Below are 18,500 nucleotides of genomic sequence, written 5' to 3'. Positions count from 1 at the left end.
AGCACAGGCTTGGAGATCAGAAGACCTCATTCAATCCCGGTTCTGTCACTTGTCTGCTGTGTGACCTTAGGCAAGTCACTTAACTTCCTGTGCCTCAGTTCCGTTATCTGTATCTCAGTACCCGTTTCCCTCCCCACCTCTCTCCTCCCTACAAATATGTCTTGGCGGTCTCCCACCCCTCATCTCTGTGCCCTAGGGGCTTTGGGCCAATGTGTCAGGCAAGTGAATGGAGAAAAATCAAGCCAGGATAAATCTCGCAGAGAAAGTAATAAAGTGACAGGTGGAAAATTACCTGTGAACAGACTGCACAGTTCAGTTCGCAAATGGAATTATATGAGATGTACCCAAGGCCTCCTAAATGCATCATTCACTGACCATGACCCTCTCCCGGAGAGTCTCAGACCAAAAGTCATCAAGGAAGAACTCCCCGTTGGAGCACTTCTCCATCTCTCCTCCCCTGGCTCTCCCCTCCATTAGGTCTCCCCTCATCATCATCATCCGCTGTATTTGTTGAGCATTTACTGTGTGTAGAGCACTCTACGAGATGCTTGGGAGAGAACAGTAAAGTAGACATGATCCGTAAGGTCCTCCCCCTCTTTTGGACTGTGAGCCCACTGTTGGGTAGGGACTGTGTCTATATGTTGCCAACTTGTACTTCTCAAGCGCTTACTACAGTGCTCTGCACACAGTAAGTGCTCAATAAATATGATTGATTGATTTTGGGACTTCTAACCGAGGCAGCCAGGTGGTCTGCTCCTTCCTCTTTGCGGAAGCACTAACCCGCATCCCTATGTCCTGACCGCTTGGTCAACACTGGACTCACTCATTAATCCTTTGAATCCTCTGATTCTACCATTCCCAGGGCAATATCTCCCGGATTTCCAGCTAGACTCACCCTTGGGACCTGCCCCACTGCACTCCTGAACTTGTGGGACATGGAGGCCACTGCACACTGCCTTGCCCACCACGGGAGCAGGGCTAAATGGCTATGGGATTCTGGAGGGGGTGGAGTGACTGGACAACTCTCAGGGCAGAAGTAATAACATTATAATAATAATTGTTATTATTATTTTTATGGTACTTGTTAAGCATTTACTATGTGCCAAACACTGTTCTAAGCACTGGGGGAGACACAGTCCCACATGGGGCTCACGTTCAGTCCCCATTTTACAGATGAGGTAACTGAGGCCGAGAGAAATGAAGTGACTTGCCCAAGGTCACAGCAGGAAAGTGAAGCAGGATTAGAACCCATGTCCTTCTGAGTCCCAGGCCCATGCATTATCATTCATTCATTCATTCAATCGTATTTATTAAGTGCTTACTGTGTGCAGAGCACTGTACTAAGCGCTTGGGAAGTCCAAGTTGGCAACATCTAGAAACGGTCCCTACCCAACAGTGGGCTCACAGTCTAGAAGGGGGAAGCAGCATGACATGTGGGTAGGAACTGTCTCTATATGTTGCCAATTTGTACTTTCCAAGCGCTTAGTACAGTGCTCTGCACACAGTAAGCGCTCAATAAATACGATTGATGATGATGATGATGATGATGAGTCCAAAGGTCATGGGTTCTAATCCTGGCTCGGCCACATGTCTGCTCTGTGTCTTTGGGCTAGTCATTTCATTTCTCTCGGCCTCAGTTTCCTCATTTGTAAAATGGGGATTGAGACTGGGAGCCCCATGAGGGACAGGGAATGTGTCCAATCCAATTTGCTTGTATCCACCCCAGGGCTTAGTAAAGTGCTTGGCACATAGTAAGCACTTAACACATACCATTATTATTGTTATTATTATTATTATTGTTATTATTATTATTATTATTATTATTATTATTATTTATCCACTAAGCCAAACTGCTTCTCACTATGGGTGATCCTGACCCCTTCCTCAAGGTGGCCACCTGGTCTGAGTGTCCCCAGGAAGCTCCCTCTTTGCTTTGCCAACTCTCTCCCTCTTCTGTCACACTGATGCCCTTTCCCCAGTAGGCCTTCTCTTCCAAGGGTCCAACCCCTCTGTGTCAACCCTGGATGCTTTCCCATCCTGTCAGCACCCACTACAGTGTGGTACCAAGTGGGCTTCCAGGGAATACTACTGCTAAAAACATTCATTTCCAACCCAGCACACTCTTGCTTTCCCCTGTTTCCTCACGTTTTCTTCAGCCATCTCTGAATGCCTCAAGATTCGAATTCGTATTGTGCCCTTCATAGCCCTTTTTTCCATCATAAACAAAAACAACAACAAGCAATCTCAGAATCTCACCTCATTTTTCGTCAACATGGGTAATATTGCAAATCCCATCCTTCCCCCATTGAGCTGGATTCTGAATTGAGACAGAAAATACCAAAATTATTACTATAAAGTTCCCCTACCTCATCGGGGTGGGGCTCTGGGCTGGCTACTAATAGGCCAACAGCCCAGTAACACTCTCCAATTCCCCCCCTCCTGTCTCTCCTCCAATTAGGGGTCCCTTGCATCACTTTGGCAACCCCCAAAAGCTCTACCACAAACAGCAGAAGTGACTATTCCGTGTCTGGTTCTGCAGCTGAACTAGCTTTGGGGAGTTGTTCGACTCCAGCAGGAGACACCCATACACCGTCAGCACCAGCAATGATTTGATCCCCATTTGATTGCTTTCCCAGGTTCGGCGGTTTAGTTATCGCATCGGTGCCACTTGGAGCCCGATTTCTGTGCCATCCTGCTAGCGTTTTGAGCCGGCACGTTGTCAATTGGGTAGTTTATGGGATTGAAATCTGTTTGCAATGGTTTTAGTTTGGGAAATGTTTAAAAATGTTGCATTATCGATTTGTGGCAGGGGAAGAGGACGTAAGGCTTTGACTCTGTATTGAATCCACAAATGTGAGGTAGCAAATGTGTGAGGGATGCTGTAGACAGGCTATGAGTCCACGGTGATTGAGAAAGACTCTTGCCTGGGAAATTTCGAAACAGTTTTGGACCGTTCTAGCCAAATCACTTACTCTGTCTGGCCAGCTCTTTCTCTGCCTAATCCTCCTCTACCTCAGAGTTGCCTTTAACACTAAGGACAAACCCCCCTTCTCCCGGAAACACCATCTAAACTGGTTTTCTCTGACACCCTACTCTCTTTTCTCCTAGCTGTCTTGCCGCTCCCTCTCAGTCTTCTTTGCAAGCTCTTCCTCGCCATCAAATCAGTGGTATTTATTGAGTGCTTACTACATCTCCTCCAAGAGGCCTTCCCTGACTAAGCCCCCCCCCCTTTTCTCCCACTCCTTTCTACATTGCCCTGACTTGCTCCTTTCATTCATTCATTCATTCATTCATTCATTCAATCGTATTTATTGAGTGCTTACTGTGTGCAGAGCACTGTACTAAGCGCTTGGGAAGTACAAGCTGGCAACATATAGAGACATTCCCTACCCAACAGCGGGCTCACAGTCTAGAAGGGGGAGACAGACAACGAAACAAAACATATTAACAAAATAAACTAAATAGAATAAATATGTACAGATAAAATAAATAAATAGAGTAATAAATACGTACAAACATATATACATATATACAGGTGCTGTGGGGAGGGGAAGAAGGTAAGATGGGGGGGGGGATGGGAAAGGGGAGGAGGGGGAGAGGAAGGAGGGGGCTCAGTCTGGGAAGGCCTCATCTCCCCTCCCAGCCCCACAACATATGTACATATCTGTAATTTATTTATGTACATTAATGTCTGTCTCACGCTCTAGACTGTAAGCTTGTTGTGGGCAGGGAATGGGTCCGTTTATTGTTATGCTGTACCCTCCCAAGCATTTAGTACTGTGCTCTGCACACAGTAAGCGCTCAACAACTGCAATTGACTGACTGACTGACTGGAGGTTTCCCCGCTTCCTCGCCCCAGAACTATATGGTCTCAGCTCCCAATTTCTGAAAAACTCTGGGCATAGAAAGTCTAATCACCACTGTCAGGGCAGTCTTCCTTGTGTCTAGCTTAAATCCCTCTTGCTGCAGCTTAAAATCTCTCCTCTTGCCACGCCGTCCATAGTGGAGACAGGGAACAGTAGCTCACTGTCCTCTGTGTCCCAGGCTAGCCATGCTCTTGCTATTGATGCGGCAGGAGACGTGAGATGCCCCGGGGTCGACCCTTCCAGGAACTGGGCTGAAAGAAGGGAGAGAGCAGTGTTTTGGGGCTGGAAAAGCCAGCTGGGCCTGGCTCAGCCCTCTGCTGACCAGGCATTTCCACAGCCCTCGTTACCACCAATTCCCTTCCTCCCTCCTTCCCTCCCTGCTTGGGTTTCAGCAGGGAACCCTTCCACCCCAGGGCGTCCGGCCCTGCCAGGACGAAGGCACTGCCCTTTGGGGGTGGGCCCGGATGGAAGGGGCAGAGAGCCAGGCCCTGGCTATTTCAGGTTGGACCTCAAAGGGAGGTCTGTGACGATGGGGCCGGGCTGGGCCCTTCCTGCTGGCGGCTGGCCACTCTAAGCTCCTCCCAACCCTCTCCTTGGGGATTTGTCCCCTGAGTGGCCGAGGGGCGGTAGCTAGGATAAAAGGACCAGGCCGGACTCCAGCAGGAGTCCAGTTACTTGACAGGAGCAGCCCAAGTCGCAACGAGATTAGGACGAGGAGCAGTCCAGCAGCAAACAGCAGCATCCTCAGGCCCGGCCCCAGCTCCTTTGGGCTGACCTATCCCTCTCGGTGGGTGAGTGCTTAGTATCTCATCCTCTCTCAGGTTCCACACTCCAGCTCCAGACTCTCCTCTCCCTCTTCCTACTTCTCTAACTTGTTTTCTAGGCATCTCTCTCTCCCTCTCTCTGTCTCTCCATCTCTCTTTTGGCCTCTTGGAGATCTGTCGGGGTCACCGTCTGTCTCTTTAGTCCATGGGGATGGGAAGAAGGGTACTGAGGGGAGGTAGAGGATGAGAGGATGAGTGGGAAGGTGGGGTTTAGAGGACGCACATGCTGCTTCACATGGGGAGAAAATACAGGTTGGTCTTGGAGACGGTGAATCTGTTGAGACCTTCCCGGACTGAGCCCCCTCCTTCCTCTCCCCCTCCTCCCCCTCTCCATCCCCCCCACCTTACCTCCTTCCCCTCCCCCCAGCACTTGTATATATGTATATATGTTTGTATGTATTTATTACTCTATTTATTTATTTTATTTGTACATATTTATTCTACTTATTTTGTTAATATGTTTTGTTTTGTTTTGTTCTCTGTCTCCCCCTTCTAGACTGTGAGCCCACTGTTGGGTAGGGACCGTCTCTATATGTTGCCAACTTGTACTTCCCAAGCACTTAGTACAGTGCTCTGCACACAGTAAGCGCTCAATAAATACTACTGAATGAATGAAAGAATGAATGTTTGTTCCCTATGGCCTAAGAAAGGTGCCAAATCTTGTCCAAGTGGTTAAGAGTGAGGAGTGGAAGATGGAGGGTGGGGGTGATGGGCCCATTGGGTAGGGGCTGGGAGGGGAAGGGCCATTAACCCCTTGACCCCCAAGATATTTGACTGATGTCCAGTTAAACTGACTCCACAGATCCATCCCTCCAATACAGAGAGGCTTTGGACTGAGATGGCACATTTGTGTAAATACTTTCTGTCTGTCTCTCTCATTAGATTGTAAACTCCTTGAGGGAAAGGCACATGTGAGTGGCTTGTGTTACTCTCCCAGTCTTTTAGTAATAATAATAATAATAATAATAATGACATTTGTTAAGCATTTACTATGTGCAAAGCACTGTTCTAAGTGCTGGGGGGATACAAGGTGATCAGGTTGTCCCCCATAGGGCTCATAGTCTTAATCCCCATTTTAGAGGTGAGGTAACTGAGGCTCAGAGAAGTTAAATGACTTTCCCAAAGTCACACAGCAGATATGTGGGGGAGCCGGGATTTGAACCCATGACCTCTGACTCCCAAGCCCATGCTCTTTCCACTGAGCCATGCTGCTTCTAGTGTGCTCCACCCCAGCAGGTGCTCAGAAAGTACCACGGGCCCCTGGGACTGTGCTCAGAGTCCTGGAGGGTTAGTATGGTTCGAAATTCAAAATGGGTACGCCTTGTGTGCCCAGAGAATTATTTTACTTGTATATATTTATTCTATTTATTTTATTTTGTTAATATGTTTTGTTTTGTTGTCTGTCTCCCCCTTCTAGACTGTGAGCCCCCTGTTGGGTAGGGACCATCTCTATATGTTGCAAACTTGTACTTCCCAAGCGCTTAGTACAGTGCTCTGCACACAGTAAGCGCTCAATAAATACAATTGAATGAATGACCCCGGGGTTCGAGTGGGCTGCCCTGCCCTGAGAATGTCCCAGAACAGGCAGGGGGTTCCTCAGCCCCTCCCCAGGAGAACCCCCACCCCACTCCAGCCCCGTAGCATCACCTGGAACAGGTGCCGACCTGCGGCCCGAGCAGACACTGGCCACGGAACCGTCTTCTGGCTTAGCTTGGAGTTGGCAGCAGCCGCAGGGCTCCTGGGCAGCTCTGCCAGGGTCATAAATCAGCACTAGACTTGGTGGAATTTCATTCATGCTCCTCGCCTCCCCTGGCTGGCATGCTCCCATCCCACACTCCTCCTTCTCTGCCCCGTTCCTTATGCTCCTTTCATTCATTCATTCACTCATTCATTCATTCATTCATTCATTCATTCATTCAATCATATTTATTGAGCACTTACTGTGTGCAGAACACTGTACTAAGCGCTTGGGAAGTACAAGTTGGCAACTTATAGAGACGGTCCCTACCCAATAGTGGGCTCAAGTCTAGTCCTTTCCATCCTTCCCTCTCCCACCTCCCCTTTGCAAACTTCCCTCCTCCACCTGCCCCCTTTTATTTCCCCCCGCCCCCCTCAGCCTTCCTCCTTCCCTCGTCCCAAGCCCCATCTCGCTTATGAGCAAGTTTTTCCTAATTTTTCCTTTTTCCCAATAGTAAGAATCCCCTTCTTTGTTTTCCCTGATCTGCCCCGTTCTCTGCCCCTCCTTCCCCTTTCCATACCTCAGACCTCAATCTCAGGGCCCAGCCACCCAACAGTCTGACTCCGAGTCCATCATGCCAGAGTAAGCTAAGGCAGCAGCAGCAGCAGTGCCAATCAATCAATCGATCAGTCAATCATATTTATTGAGCATTTATTATGTGCAAAACACTGTCCTAAGCGCTTGGAAGAGTATGACACAGTAATATACCAGACCCATTCCCTGCCCACAACGAGCTTACACTCTAGAGGGGGAGAAAGATGTGAATAAGAAGCAGCATGGCTCAGTGGCAGGAGCACGGGCTTTGGAGTCAGAGGTCATGGGTTCAAATCCCGGCTTCGCCAACTGTCAGCTGTGTGACTTTGGGCAACTCACTTCACTTCTCTGGGCCTCAGTTCCCTCATCTGTCAAATGGGGATTAAAACTGTGAGCCCCAGGTGGGACAACCTGATCACCTTGTAACCTCCCCAGCGCTGAGAACAGTGCTTCTAGACTGTGAGCCCACTGTTGGGTAGGGATCGTCTCTATATGTTGCCAACTTGTAATTCCCAAGTGCTTAGTACAGTGCTCTGCACACAGTAAGCACTCAATAAATACGATTGATTGATTGATAGTAAGTGCTTAATAAATGCCATTATTATTATTATTATTATATAAATAAATTATAAATATGGACACAAGTGCTGTGGGTCAGCCCCAGCGCCAGCTTCCTGAGCCCCCACCCCCTCAGCCAGGCACCGACCCCTTGAAGGAAGGAAGGAGAGAGTGGCTGACCCCAACCCAAAGGAGCGTGGCTCCCTTGTAACCTTATAACCTCCCCAGCGCTTAGAACAGTGCTTTGCACATAGTAAGCGCTTAATAAATGCCATTATATATAAAACCCAAAGGCCTCTGCCAGGGAAAGACCTGTGATGACCCTTGTTGGGGCCACGGACACTGTGGGCACTGTGGGCACTGTGGGCAGTGTCCCAGAGCACTTGGTTCCCCACGAGGAGTCACCCATCATCATCATCATCATCATCATCAATCGTATTTATTGAGCGCTTACTATGTGCAGAGCACTGTACTAAGCGCTTGGGAAGTACAAATTGGCAACATATAGAGACAGTCCTTACCCAACAGTGGGCTCACAGTCTAAAAGGGGGAGACAGAGAACAAAACCAAACATACTAACAAAATAAAATACATAGAATAGATATGTACAAGTAAAATAAATAAATAGAGTAATAAATATGTACAAACATATATACAGGTGCTGTGGGGAAGGGAAGGAGGTAAGATGAGGGGGATGGAGAGGGGGACGAGGGGGAGAGGAAGGAAGGGTCTCAGTCTGGGAAGGCCTCCTGGAGGAGGTGAGCTCTCAGATCCAAGGGACTCTTCTTTCATCCAGGGCTGGGCCCGGTGTCAGGATGGGGGAATCCTGGCCTCTGACCTAAGGAGCTAAGGCCCTCCCCAGCTCCATCAGTGTGGCCTAGTGGATATGGAATGATCCTGGGCGTCAGAGGACCTGGGTCCTAATCCCAGCTCTGCCAACTGTCAGCTGTGTGACCTGGGCAAGTCACTTCTCTGGGCCCCAGTTCCCTCATCTGTAAAAGGGGGATTAAGACTGAGAGCCTCAGGTGGATCATGAACTGTTTAGCTACTCAAGAGCTGAGTACAGTGCCTGGCACATAGAAAGCGCTAAACAAATACCATTTAAATTAAAAAAAAAAAAAAAAAAGAAGAAGCCTGGGCCTGAGATGCCAGAAGCAATGTTCAGAGTTAATAATAGTAATGCCTGTATATATGTATATATGTCTGTACATATTTATTACTCTATGTATTTATTTATTTATTTATTTTACTTGTACATATCGATTCTATTTATTTTATTTTGTTAGGATGTTTGGTTCTGTTCTCTGTCTCCCCCTTTTAGACTGTGAGCCCACTGTTGGGTAGGGACTGTCTCTATATGTTGCCATCTTGCACTTCCCAAGTGCTTAGTACAGTGCTCTGCACACAGTAAGTGCTCAATAAATACGATTGATTGATTGATTAATAACGATTGCATTTATTAAGTGCTTACTATGTACATGTGCTTACTCTGTAGGAGGCCTTCCCAGACTGAGCCCCCTCCTTTCTCTCCCCCTCCTCCCCCTCCCCATCGCCCCCCCTTACCTCCTTCCTCCCCACAGCACCTGTATATATGTATATATGTTTGTACGTATTTATTACTCTATTTATTTTATTTGTACATATTTATTCTATTTATTTTATTTTGTTAATATGTTTTGTTTTGTTGTCTGTCTCCCCCTTCTAGACTGTGAGCCCACTGTTGGGTAGGGACCATCTCTATATGTTGTCAACTTGTACTTCCCAAGTGCTTAGTACAGTACTCTGCACACAGTAAGCGCTCAATAAATACGATTGAATGAATGAATGAATGAATGAATGAATGAGTGAATACAGAGCACTGTTCTAAGCACTGGGGAGGTTACAAGGTGATCAGGTTGTCCCACGGGGGGCTCACGGTTCCCATTTTACAGATGAGGTAACTGAGGCACAGAGAAGTTAAGTGATTTGCCCAAAGTCACACTGCTGACAATTGGCGGAGGCAGAATTTGAACCCATGACCTCTGACTCCAAAGCCCATGTTCTTTCCACTGAGCCATGCTGCTTCTCTATAGAGTTTAACATGGGAACAGCGATCAATCAATCAATCAATCGTATTTATTGAGCGCTTACTGTGTGCAGAGCACTGCACTAAGCGCTTGGGAAGTACAAGTTGGCAACATATAGAGACGGTCCCTACCCAATAGTGGGCTCACAGTCTAAAAGGGCCCCAGTTCCCTCCTAAAAGCAGAATCAAACAGAGCTGCAGAATGGAAGAGTGGGGGGTTTTCTGCAGGTAGCCCCCTTGAGACAGCTCCCCCAAATAGGCTCCTGCAAACAGTGCTCCTCAGACAGCTCCCTCAGAAAGTCACCCACAGAAAGTGCTCCACAGACATCTCTCCCAAGACAGTGCTCTGCAGACAGCTCCCCGATATGGTTCCCCACAGACAGTGCTCCACAGACAGCTCCCCCAAGATGGTCCTCCACAGACAGTGCTCCTCAGACAGCTCCCCTGAGATGGTTCCCCACAGACAGTGCTCCACAGACAGCTCCCCTCAGATGATCCTCCACAGACAGTTCTCCTCAGACAGCTCCCCTGAGACAGCTCCCCTAAGATGGTCATCCACAGACAGTGTTTCTCAGACAGCTCCCCTGAGACAGGTCACCTGAGATGTTTCCCCAAAGACAGTGCTCCACAGATAGCTCCCCCAAGATGGTCCTCCAGAGACAGTGCTCCTCAGGCAGCTCCCCTGAGACAGCTCCCCTGAGATGGTTCCCCACAGACAGTGCTCCACAGACAGCTCTCCCCACATGGTCCTCCACAGACAGTGCTCCTCAGACAGCTCCTCTGAGACAGCTCCCCTAAGATGGTCCTCCACAGACAGTGCTCCTCAGACAGCTCCCCTGAGACAGCTCCCCTGAGATGGTTCCCCACAGACAGTGCTCCTCAGACAGCTCCCTCAAGATGGTCTTCCACAGACAGTGCTCCTCAGACAGCTCCCCTGAGACTGCTCCCCTGAGAGGGTTCCCCACACACAGTGCTCCACAGACAGCTCCCCCAAAATGGTCCTCCACAGACAGTGCTCCTCAGACAGCTCCCCTGAGATGGTTCCCCACAGACAGTCCCCCACAGACAGTGCTCCACAGACAGCTCTCCCCACATGGTCCTCCACAGACAGTGCTCCTCAGACAGCTCCTCTGAGACAGCTCCCCTAAGATGGTCCTCCACAGACAGTGCTCCTCAGACAGCTCCCCTGAGACAGCTCCCCTGAGATGGTTCCCCACAGGCAGTGCTCCACAGACAGCTCACCTCAGATGGTCCTCTACAGACAGTGCTCCACAGACAGCTCTCCCCACATGATCCTCCACAGACAGTGCTCCTCAGACAGCTCCTCTGAGACAGCTCCCCTAAGATGGTCCTCCACAGACAGTGCTCCTCAGACAACTCCCCTGAGACAGCTCCCCTGAGATGGTTCCTCACAGACAGTGCTCCTCAGACAGCTCCCCCAAGATGGTCCTCCACAGCGCTCCTCAGACAGCTCCCCTGAGACAGCTCCCCTCAGATGGTTCCCCACAGACAGTGCTCCACAGACAGCTCTCCTCACATGGTCCTCCACAGACAGTGCTCCTCAGACAGCTGCTCTGAGACAGCTCCCCTCAGATGGTTCCCCACAGACAGTGCTCCACAGACGGCTCCCCTCAGATGGTCCTCCACAGACAGTGCTCCTCAGACAGCTCCCCTGAGATGACTCCCCACAGACAGTGCTCCACAGACAGCTCCCCCAAGATGGTCCTCCACAGACAGTGCTCCTCAGACAGCTCCCCTGAGACAGCTCCCCTCAGATGGTTCCCCACGGACAGTGCTCCTCAGACAGCTCCCCTGAGACGACTCCCCTGAGATGGTTCCCCAGAGACAGTGCTCCACAGATAGCTCCCCAAGATGGTCCTCCACAGACAGTGCTCCTCAGGCAGCTCCCCTGAGACAGCTCCCCTGAGATGGTTCCCCACAGACAGTCCCCCACAGACAGTGCTCCTCAGACGGCTCCCCAAGACAGCTCCCCCAAGGCAGTGCTCTGCAGGCAGCACCCCTGCAAACAGTGCTCCGCAGACAGCCCCCACAGGGAGCCCCCCCGCAGGAACACCCCAACAGACAGCCCCTTATTCATTTATTTTATTTGTACGTATTTATTCTATTTATTTTATTTTGTTAATATGTTTTGTTTTGTTCTCTGTCTCCCCCTTCTAGACTGTGAGCTCGCTGTTGGGTAGGGACCGTCTCTATATGTTGCCAACTTGAACTTCCCAAGTGCTTAATACAGTGCTCTGCACACAGTAAGCGCTCAATAAATACGACTGATTGATTGAATGAATGAACCCCTCCCAGGCAGCCCCCCACAGACTGCCTCTGACGGGCAGCCCACCACAGACAGTCTCCTCACAGGAACTCCCCCTTACAGACAGTCCCCCAGCGTGGCTTATCAATCAATCAATCATATTTATTGAGCGCTTACTGTGTGCAGAGCACTGTACTAAGTGCTTAGTGGAAGGCGCATGGGCTTGAGAGTCAGAGGTCATGGGTTCTACACCCAGCTCTGTCACTTGTCAGCTGTGTGACTTTGGGCAAGTCCCATCCATTGTATCTACCCCAGCGCTTAGAACAGTGCTTGGCACATAGTAAGTGCTGAACAAATACCATCATTTCTGGACTGTGAGCCCGTTGTTGGGTAGGGACTGCCTCTATATGTTGCCAGCTTGTACTTCCCAAGCGCTTAGTACAGTGCTCTGCACACAGTAAGCACTCAATAAATACGACTGAATTATTATTAGTCTCAGTGCTTCAGTTGCCGCAGCTGCAAAATGGGAATTAAGACTGTGAGCCCCACGTGGGACAACGTGATTACCTTGTATTCAGTCATTCATTCATTTAATTGTATTTATTGAGCACTTACCGTGTGCAGAGCACTGTACTAAGCGCTTGGGAAGTACAAGTCGGCAACATACAGAGACGGTCCCTACCCAATAATGGGATCACAGTGTAGAAAGGGGAGACAGACAACAAAACAAAACAAGTAGACAGGTGTCAAAACCGACAGAATAAATAGAATTATAGGTATATGCACATCCTTAGTAAAATAAATAGAGTAGTAAATATGTACAAGTAAAATAAATAGAGTAATAAATATGTACAATCTACCCCGGCGCTTAGAACAGTGGTTGGCGCATAGTAAGCGCTTAGAGAAGCAGCAGCGTGGCTCAGTGGAAAGAGCACGGGCTTTGGAGTCAGAGGTCACGGGTTCAAATCCTGGCTTCACCAATTGTCAGCTGTGTGACTTTGGGCAAGTCATTCAGTCATTCATTCAATCGTATTTATTGAGCGCTTACTGTGTGCAGAACACTGGACTAAGTGCTTGGGAAGTCCAAGTTGGCAACATATAGAGACGGTCCCTACCCAACAGCGGGCTCACAGTCTAGAAGGGGGAGACAGACAACAAAACAAAACATATTAACAAAATAAAATAAATAGGATAAATATGTACAAATAAAATAAATAAATAGAGTAATAAATACATACAAACATATATACATATATGCAGGTGACTCTAGACTGTAAGCCCATTGTTGGGTAGGGGCCGTCTCTACATGTTGCCAACTTGTACTTCCCAAGTGCTTAGTACAGTAGTCTGCACACAATAGGCGCTCAATAAATACAATTGAATGAATGAATGAAAGTCACAACTTCTCTGTGCCTCAGTTACCTCATCTGTAAATGGGGATTAAGACTGTGAGCCCCCAGTGGGACAAGCTGATCACCTTGTAAGCTCCCCAGCGCTTAGAACAGTGCTTTGCATGTAGTAAGTGCTTAATAAATGCCATCAGTATTTTATTATTATTATTATTATTACTCCCCCAAGGCAGCTCCCACAACCAAGCAGCCCCCACCACCGAACACACATAGGGAGCTCATCTGCCCAAGGAGCAGCCCCTCACTCTGCTCTTTCCCCAGACCATCCGAACCGTGGTCCCCCCGAGGAGGGCCCCTGATGTGGTCTTGGGCCGCAGCCCCCGGACTGCCCGGCCTCCGGGCTGCCCAGCCCCGGCTCCTGTTCCTGCTCCTGCTCTTCGCATCGTGCCCGGGCCGCCCCCAGCCCCTGGGCTCCGGGGGGCTGCGGCTGGGGGGCTCAGGGGCCCGGCCCGGGGAGGGCCGCCTGGAGATCCTACACCAGGGCCAGTGGGGCACCGTGTGCGACGACGACTTCAACCTGCCCGCCGCCCACGTGGCCTGTCGCCAGCTGGGCTACCAGGCCGCCCTGACCTGGGCCCACAGCTCCAAGTATGGACCGGGAGAAGGTAAGTCCTTCCTCCCTGTCTCCCTCCATCCAACCCTCTCTGTCTCTGCCCATCCCTTCATCTCCGTCTCCCTCCCTCCGTCCAACTGTCCATCCCTCCCTGTCCCCGGCCGGCCGGCCCTCCTTCCCCAGGCCGCGTGGCTTAGTGCCAAGAGCCTGGGCTTGGGAGTCAAAGGGCATGGGTTCCCATCCTGCTCTGCCACTTGGCAGCTGGGTGATTTGGGGCAAGTCCCTTCACTTCTATGGGCCTCAGTTCCCTCATCTGGAAAATGAGAATGAAGGCTGTGAGTCCCTCGTGGAACAACCTGATAATCTTGTATCTATCCCAGTGCTTAGAACCATGTTTGGCACGTAGTAAGTGCTTAACAAATACCATCATTATTATTATCATTATTATCCCTCCATCTTTCCCGGCCTCCCCCATCCATCCTCCCTCCATCCATCCATCCATCCATCCAACCATCCATCCATCCATTCGTCCATCCCTGTCTCCCCCTCTCCATCCATCTGTCCATCCCTTCCCGACCCCTCCTCCCTCCTGCCGCCATCCCCCTCCCCTAAGGCCCAAGGACCTTCAGGTCAAAACTCAGCCCTGGACTAGGAATGCGGGATATGAAAGACCCGTGAATGATGGGGTCTTGACTGAAGGGAGGATTCATTCATTCATTCATTCAATCGTATTTATTGAGCGCTTACTGTGTGCACAGCAATCAATCAATCAGTTGTATTTATTGAGCACTTACTGTGTGTAGAGCACTCTACTAAGCACTTGGGAAGTACAAGCTGGCAACAGTGGGCTCACAGTCTAGACACAGCACTGTACTAAGCGCTTGGAAAGTACAATTCATCAACAGATAGAGACAGTCCCTACCGAACAATGGGCTTACAGCCTAGAAGGGTGATGCAGCCTCTGCTCCAGCCTCAACTGACTGACCACCTCCCTGTCTCCCTCTGTCCGCCCGTCCATCCCTCCTTGTCTCTGTCTCTCCATCTGTATACTGGTCCATCCTTCCCAGTCTCCTTCCCTCTGTCCATCCCTCCTTCCCTGTCTCTCTCCCCTCGGTCCCTCCCTCTCATCTCCATCTTTCCCTCCAACCCTGTCTTCCTCTGTCCGTCCATCCCTATATCTCTGCCTCTGTCCCTCCATCCATCCGTGTCCCTGTCTGCCCCTGTCTCCCTCCCTCCGTCCTTCCGTCCATCCCCCCATGTCTCTGGCCCTCCGTTGGTCTCTGCCTCCCTCAGTGTCTGTCCATCCCCCCGTCCAGCCATCCTTCTCTGTCTGTACTCATCCATCCGTCCACCCATCCGTCCATCTTTCTGTCCCTCCCTGCTTCCATTTATCCATTCTTTCATTCATTTATTCAATCGCATTTATTGAGCGCTTACTGTGTGCAGAGCACTGTACTAAGCATTTGGCAACATATGGAGACGGTCCCTACCCAACAGTGGGCTCACAGTCTTCCCTGTCTCCATCCATCCCTGTCTCCCTCCCTCTCTCCATCCCACCCTCTCCCTATCCGTCCGGACTTCCCTCCCTCTGTCCATCCGTCCATCTGGGTCTCCCTCTGGACGTTCATTCATTCATTCATTCATTCATTCAATCGGATTTATTGAGCGCTTACTGTGTGCAGAGCACTGTACCAAATGCTTGGGAAGTACAACTCAGCGACATATAGAGACGGTCCCTACTCAACAACGGGCTCACGGTCCAGAAAGGGGAGAAAGACAACAGAACAAAACAAGTAGACAGGTGTCAAAACCATGAGAATAAATAGAATTATAGCTACATGCACATCATTAATAAAATAAAGAGAAGTAAATATGTACAAGTAAAAGAAATACAGTAATAAATATGTAGAAATATATACAAGTGCTGTGGGGAGGGGAGGAGGAGAGGAAAAGGGGGCTCAGTCTCCTTCCATCCTTGATTCCCTCCCTCCGTGCATTTTTCCTTTCCTGGCTCCCTCGGTCCATCCGTCCATCCATCCCTGCTTCCCTGGGTCCCTCCAGGCCCCATCTGGCTAGATAACGTGCACTGCTCGGGATCCGAGCTGTCTCTGGCGGCCTGCGGCTCCAACGGCTGGGGGATCAGCGACTGCACCCACTCGGAGGACGTGGGTGTGGTGTGCCACCCTCCCCACCTGCACGGTGCCCACTCCAAGACGCCCGCCTTGGCCACCGGTCTGCAGGTGAGAGGAGGCCCGGCCTGCCCAAAGCCCAGCTGGGCGAGGCCGGACTGGAAAACGGGAGCTTCTCCAGCCTTCCCTGGGGATCCAGCGTTTGGGCCAGGAGAAGGGTCACACCAGGCCGGGGTGACCAGGAATTCTCCCATCCCGGGGTCCCCTCTGGCCTGGCCAATCGCCCAGACCTGAGTAAGGGGCTTCGGACTTGGGCCGGACCCCCCGAACCCTGGGGCCCAGCTGTTCTGAGCAGTGGGGAGGGGGCTAGGCTGGGCCTGGGATCTTTTAGGGGTTCCAGCCCAAAGCTACCCTCAGAGCAGGCGGCTTGGCCTCCCCACCACTCCTGGCCACAACTATGGCCTCTTCCTCTCACAAGCATCCCCGAGCTAAAAACAGCCAAAGCCAAACAAACAGGCGGTGTGGAGGAGGGGACTCTGCGTCCTCAGGCAGGGAAGTCGCTGCTACACCGCAGCAGGGGTGGGGGGGTGGGGGGTCTCAATCCAGGTATCTTCCGTCCCCTAAGCAGATCTCCAGATCTTCTCCTTCTTGGGATCCCTCCCTGCCTCCCTCCCTCCAGGGAGCTCATTTTCATGGGACCAGGCGACCCCAGGACCGGTCCAACCAGCGGCCAGGGCAGAGACAGGGGCAGGGGAAGAGATGGGATGGACAGGGGCCTCTATCTCCACCTTCAACCACCTTGGCCCCGCTCTGCCCGTGCTGCCCACCCCCAGCCCCCGCGACCCGGAGGGAGCCCCACAGGCCAGGGTGGGTGCTTGTTGGGGGGCGGCTGCCACTGCCTAGGGCCCCGAGAGCCCTGGTGCCCGGCTAGATCCAGCTGCGGCCCTGTTTGATCGGGCAGGATCAACGACTGGAGGAGGTGAGACTCAAGCCCGTCCTGGCGAAGGCCAAGCGCAGAAGCCCCGTGACGGAGGGTGTCGTGGAGGTGAAGCACAAGGGGCAGTGGCGGCAGGTTTGCGACCAGGGCTGGTCAATGAACAACAGCAGGGTGGTGTGCGGCATGCTGGGCTTCCCCGCCGAGGTGCCCATCAGCACCCATTTCTACAGGTAAGGGGGCAGGGGGACTGAAGGCAGGAGCTCACAGAGCAGGGAGACAGAGGGGAAGCATACTGAGAGCCCACAAGGCGGGGGTCAGAGGCCACGGGGGCCGAGGGCAGGGGGCAGAAGTCAGGCGACCACAAGGCGGAGGGGACCGGGAGCTCCAGGACAGGGGGATTGACGGGGGAACTTGCAGGTGTCAGGAATGACACTGCCCTTGGGGGCCCTTTGTGGTTGTTGGGGGTCCACACTATAGCAATCCGTGCCACAAACCCTGAGTTACCTCTGGTCTCAGCAGTCAGGGAGGGAGGGGGCCAGAGCCGTTCATTCAATCTTTCAATCGTATTTATTGAGCCCTTACTGTGTGCACAGCACTGTCCTAAGTGATATACAGAGATGGTCCCTACCCAACAACGGGCTCACAGTCTAGAAGGGGGAGACGGACAACAAAACAAAACATGTGGCCAGGTGTCATTCATTCATTCATTCGTTCATTCAATTGTATTTATTGCATGCAGAGCACTGTACTAAGCGCTTGGGAAGTACAAGTTGGCAACATATAGAGACGGTCCCCACCCAACAACGGGCTCACAGTCTTGAAGGGGGAGACGGACAACAAAACAAAACATGTGGACAGGTGTCATTCATTCATTCATTCATCCATTCAATCATATTTATTGAGCACTCACTGCGTGCAGAGCACTGTACTAAGCGCTTCGGAAGTACAAGTTGGCAACATATAGAGACGGTCCCCACCCAACAACGGGCTCACAGTCTAGAAGGGGGAGACGGACAACAAAACAAAACATGCGGACAGGTGTCAAGTCGTTAGAGCAAATAGAATTAAAGCTAAATGCACATCATTAACAAAATAAATAGAATAGTAAATATGTACAAGTAAAATAAATAGAGTAATAGATCTGTACAAACATGTATACAGGTGCTGTGGGGAGGGGAAGGAGGTAGGGTGGGGGGATTCATTCATTCAATCATATTTATTGAGCGCTTACTGTGTGCAGAGCACTGTACCAAGCTCTTGGGAAGTACAAGATGGCAACATACAGAGACGGTCCCTACCCAACAGTGGGCTCACAGTCTAGAAGGGGAGGAGGAGAGGAAAAGGGGGGCTCAGTCTGGGAAGGCCTCTTGGAGGAGGTGAGCTCTCAGTAGGGCTCTCGGTTGTAGCCAGGACCTGGGCACCCTCCAGCAGCCAGGTGGGACCAGCCTCGGTTGTGGTGTTGGCACCTGGGGGAGGCTCTCCAGGCTTCTCGGCCCGGGGTCCCTCTGAGCCTTAATCTGTGAGCCCGGTTTTGGGAGCCAAGGACCTGGGTTCTAATTCCAGCTCTGCCACTTGCTTGCTGTGTGACTTTGGCATGTTGCTTAACTGCCCGGTGCCTCAT

General features: G+C 51.0%; 1 protein-coding gene across 1 annotated transcript in view; it reads left to right on the top strand.

The window, feature by feature from the left end:
- The first annotated feature begins 572 nt into the window (after positions 1–572).
- The window catches only part of LOXL4 (lysyl oxidase like 4), a 57,006-nt gene continuing 39,078 nt past the window's right edge, over positions 573–18,500 (top strand). The window contains exons 1-6 of the mRNA XM_038743353.1: positions 573–579; positions 1,983–2,060; positions 2,157–2,276; positions 13,578–13,865; positions 15,875–16,053; positions 16,904–17,109. Coding sequence (XP_038599281.1) covers positions 573–579; positions 1,983–2,060; positions 2,157–2,276; positions 13,578–13,865; positions 15,875–16,053; positions 16,904–17,109 — 878 coding nt within the window. The remainder of the gene's footprint in view (positions 580–1,982; positions 2,061–2,156; positions 2,277–13,577; positions 13,866–15,874; positions 16,054–16,903; positions 17,110–18,500) is intronic.

Source organism: Tachyglossus aculeatus, chromosome 3 (assembly GCF_015852505.1).
Source record: "Tachyglossus aculeatus isolate mTacAcu1 chromosome 3, mTacAcu1.pri, whole genome shotgun sequence".
Taxonomy (NCBI): Eukaryota; Metazoa; Chordata; class Mammalia; order Monotremata; family Tachyglossidae; genus Tachyglossus; species Tachyglossus aculeatus.
This window is presented reverse-complemented; position numbering and strand designations above follow the sequence as displayed.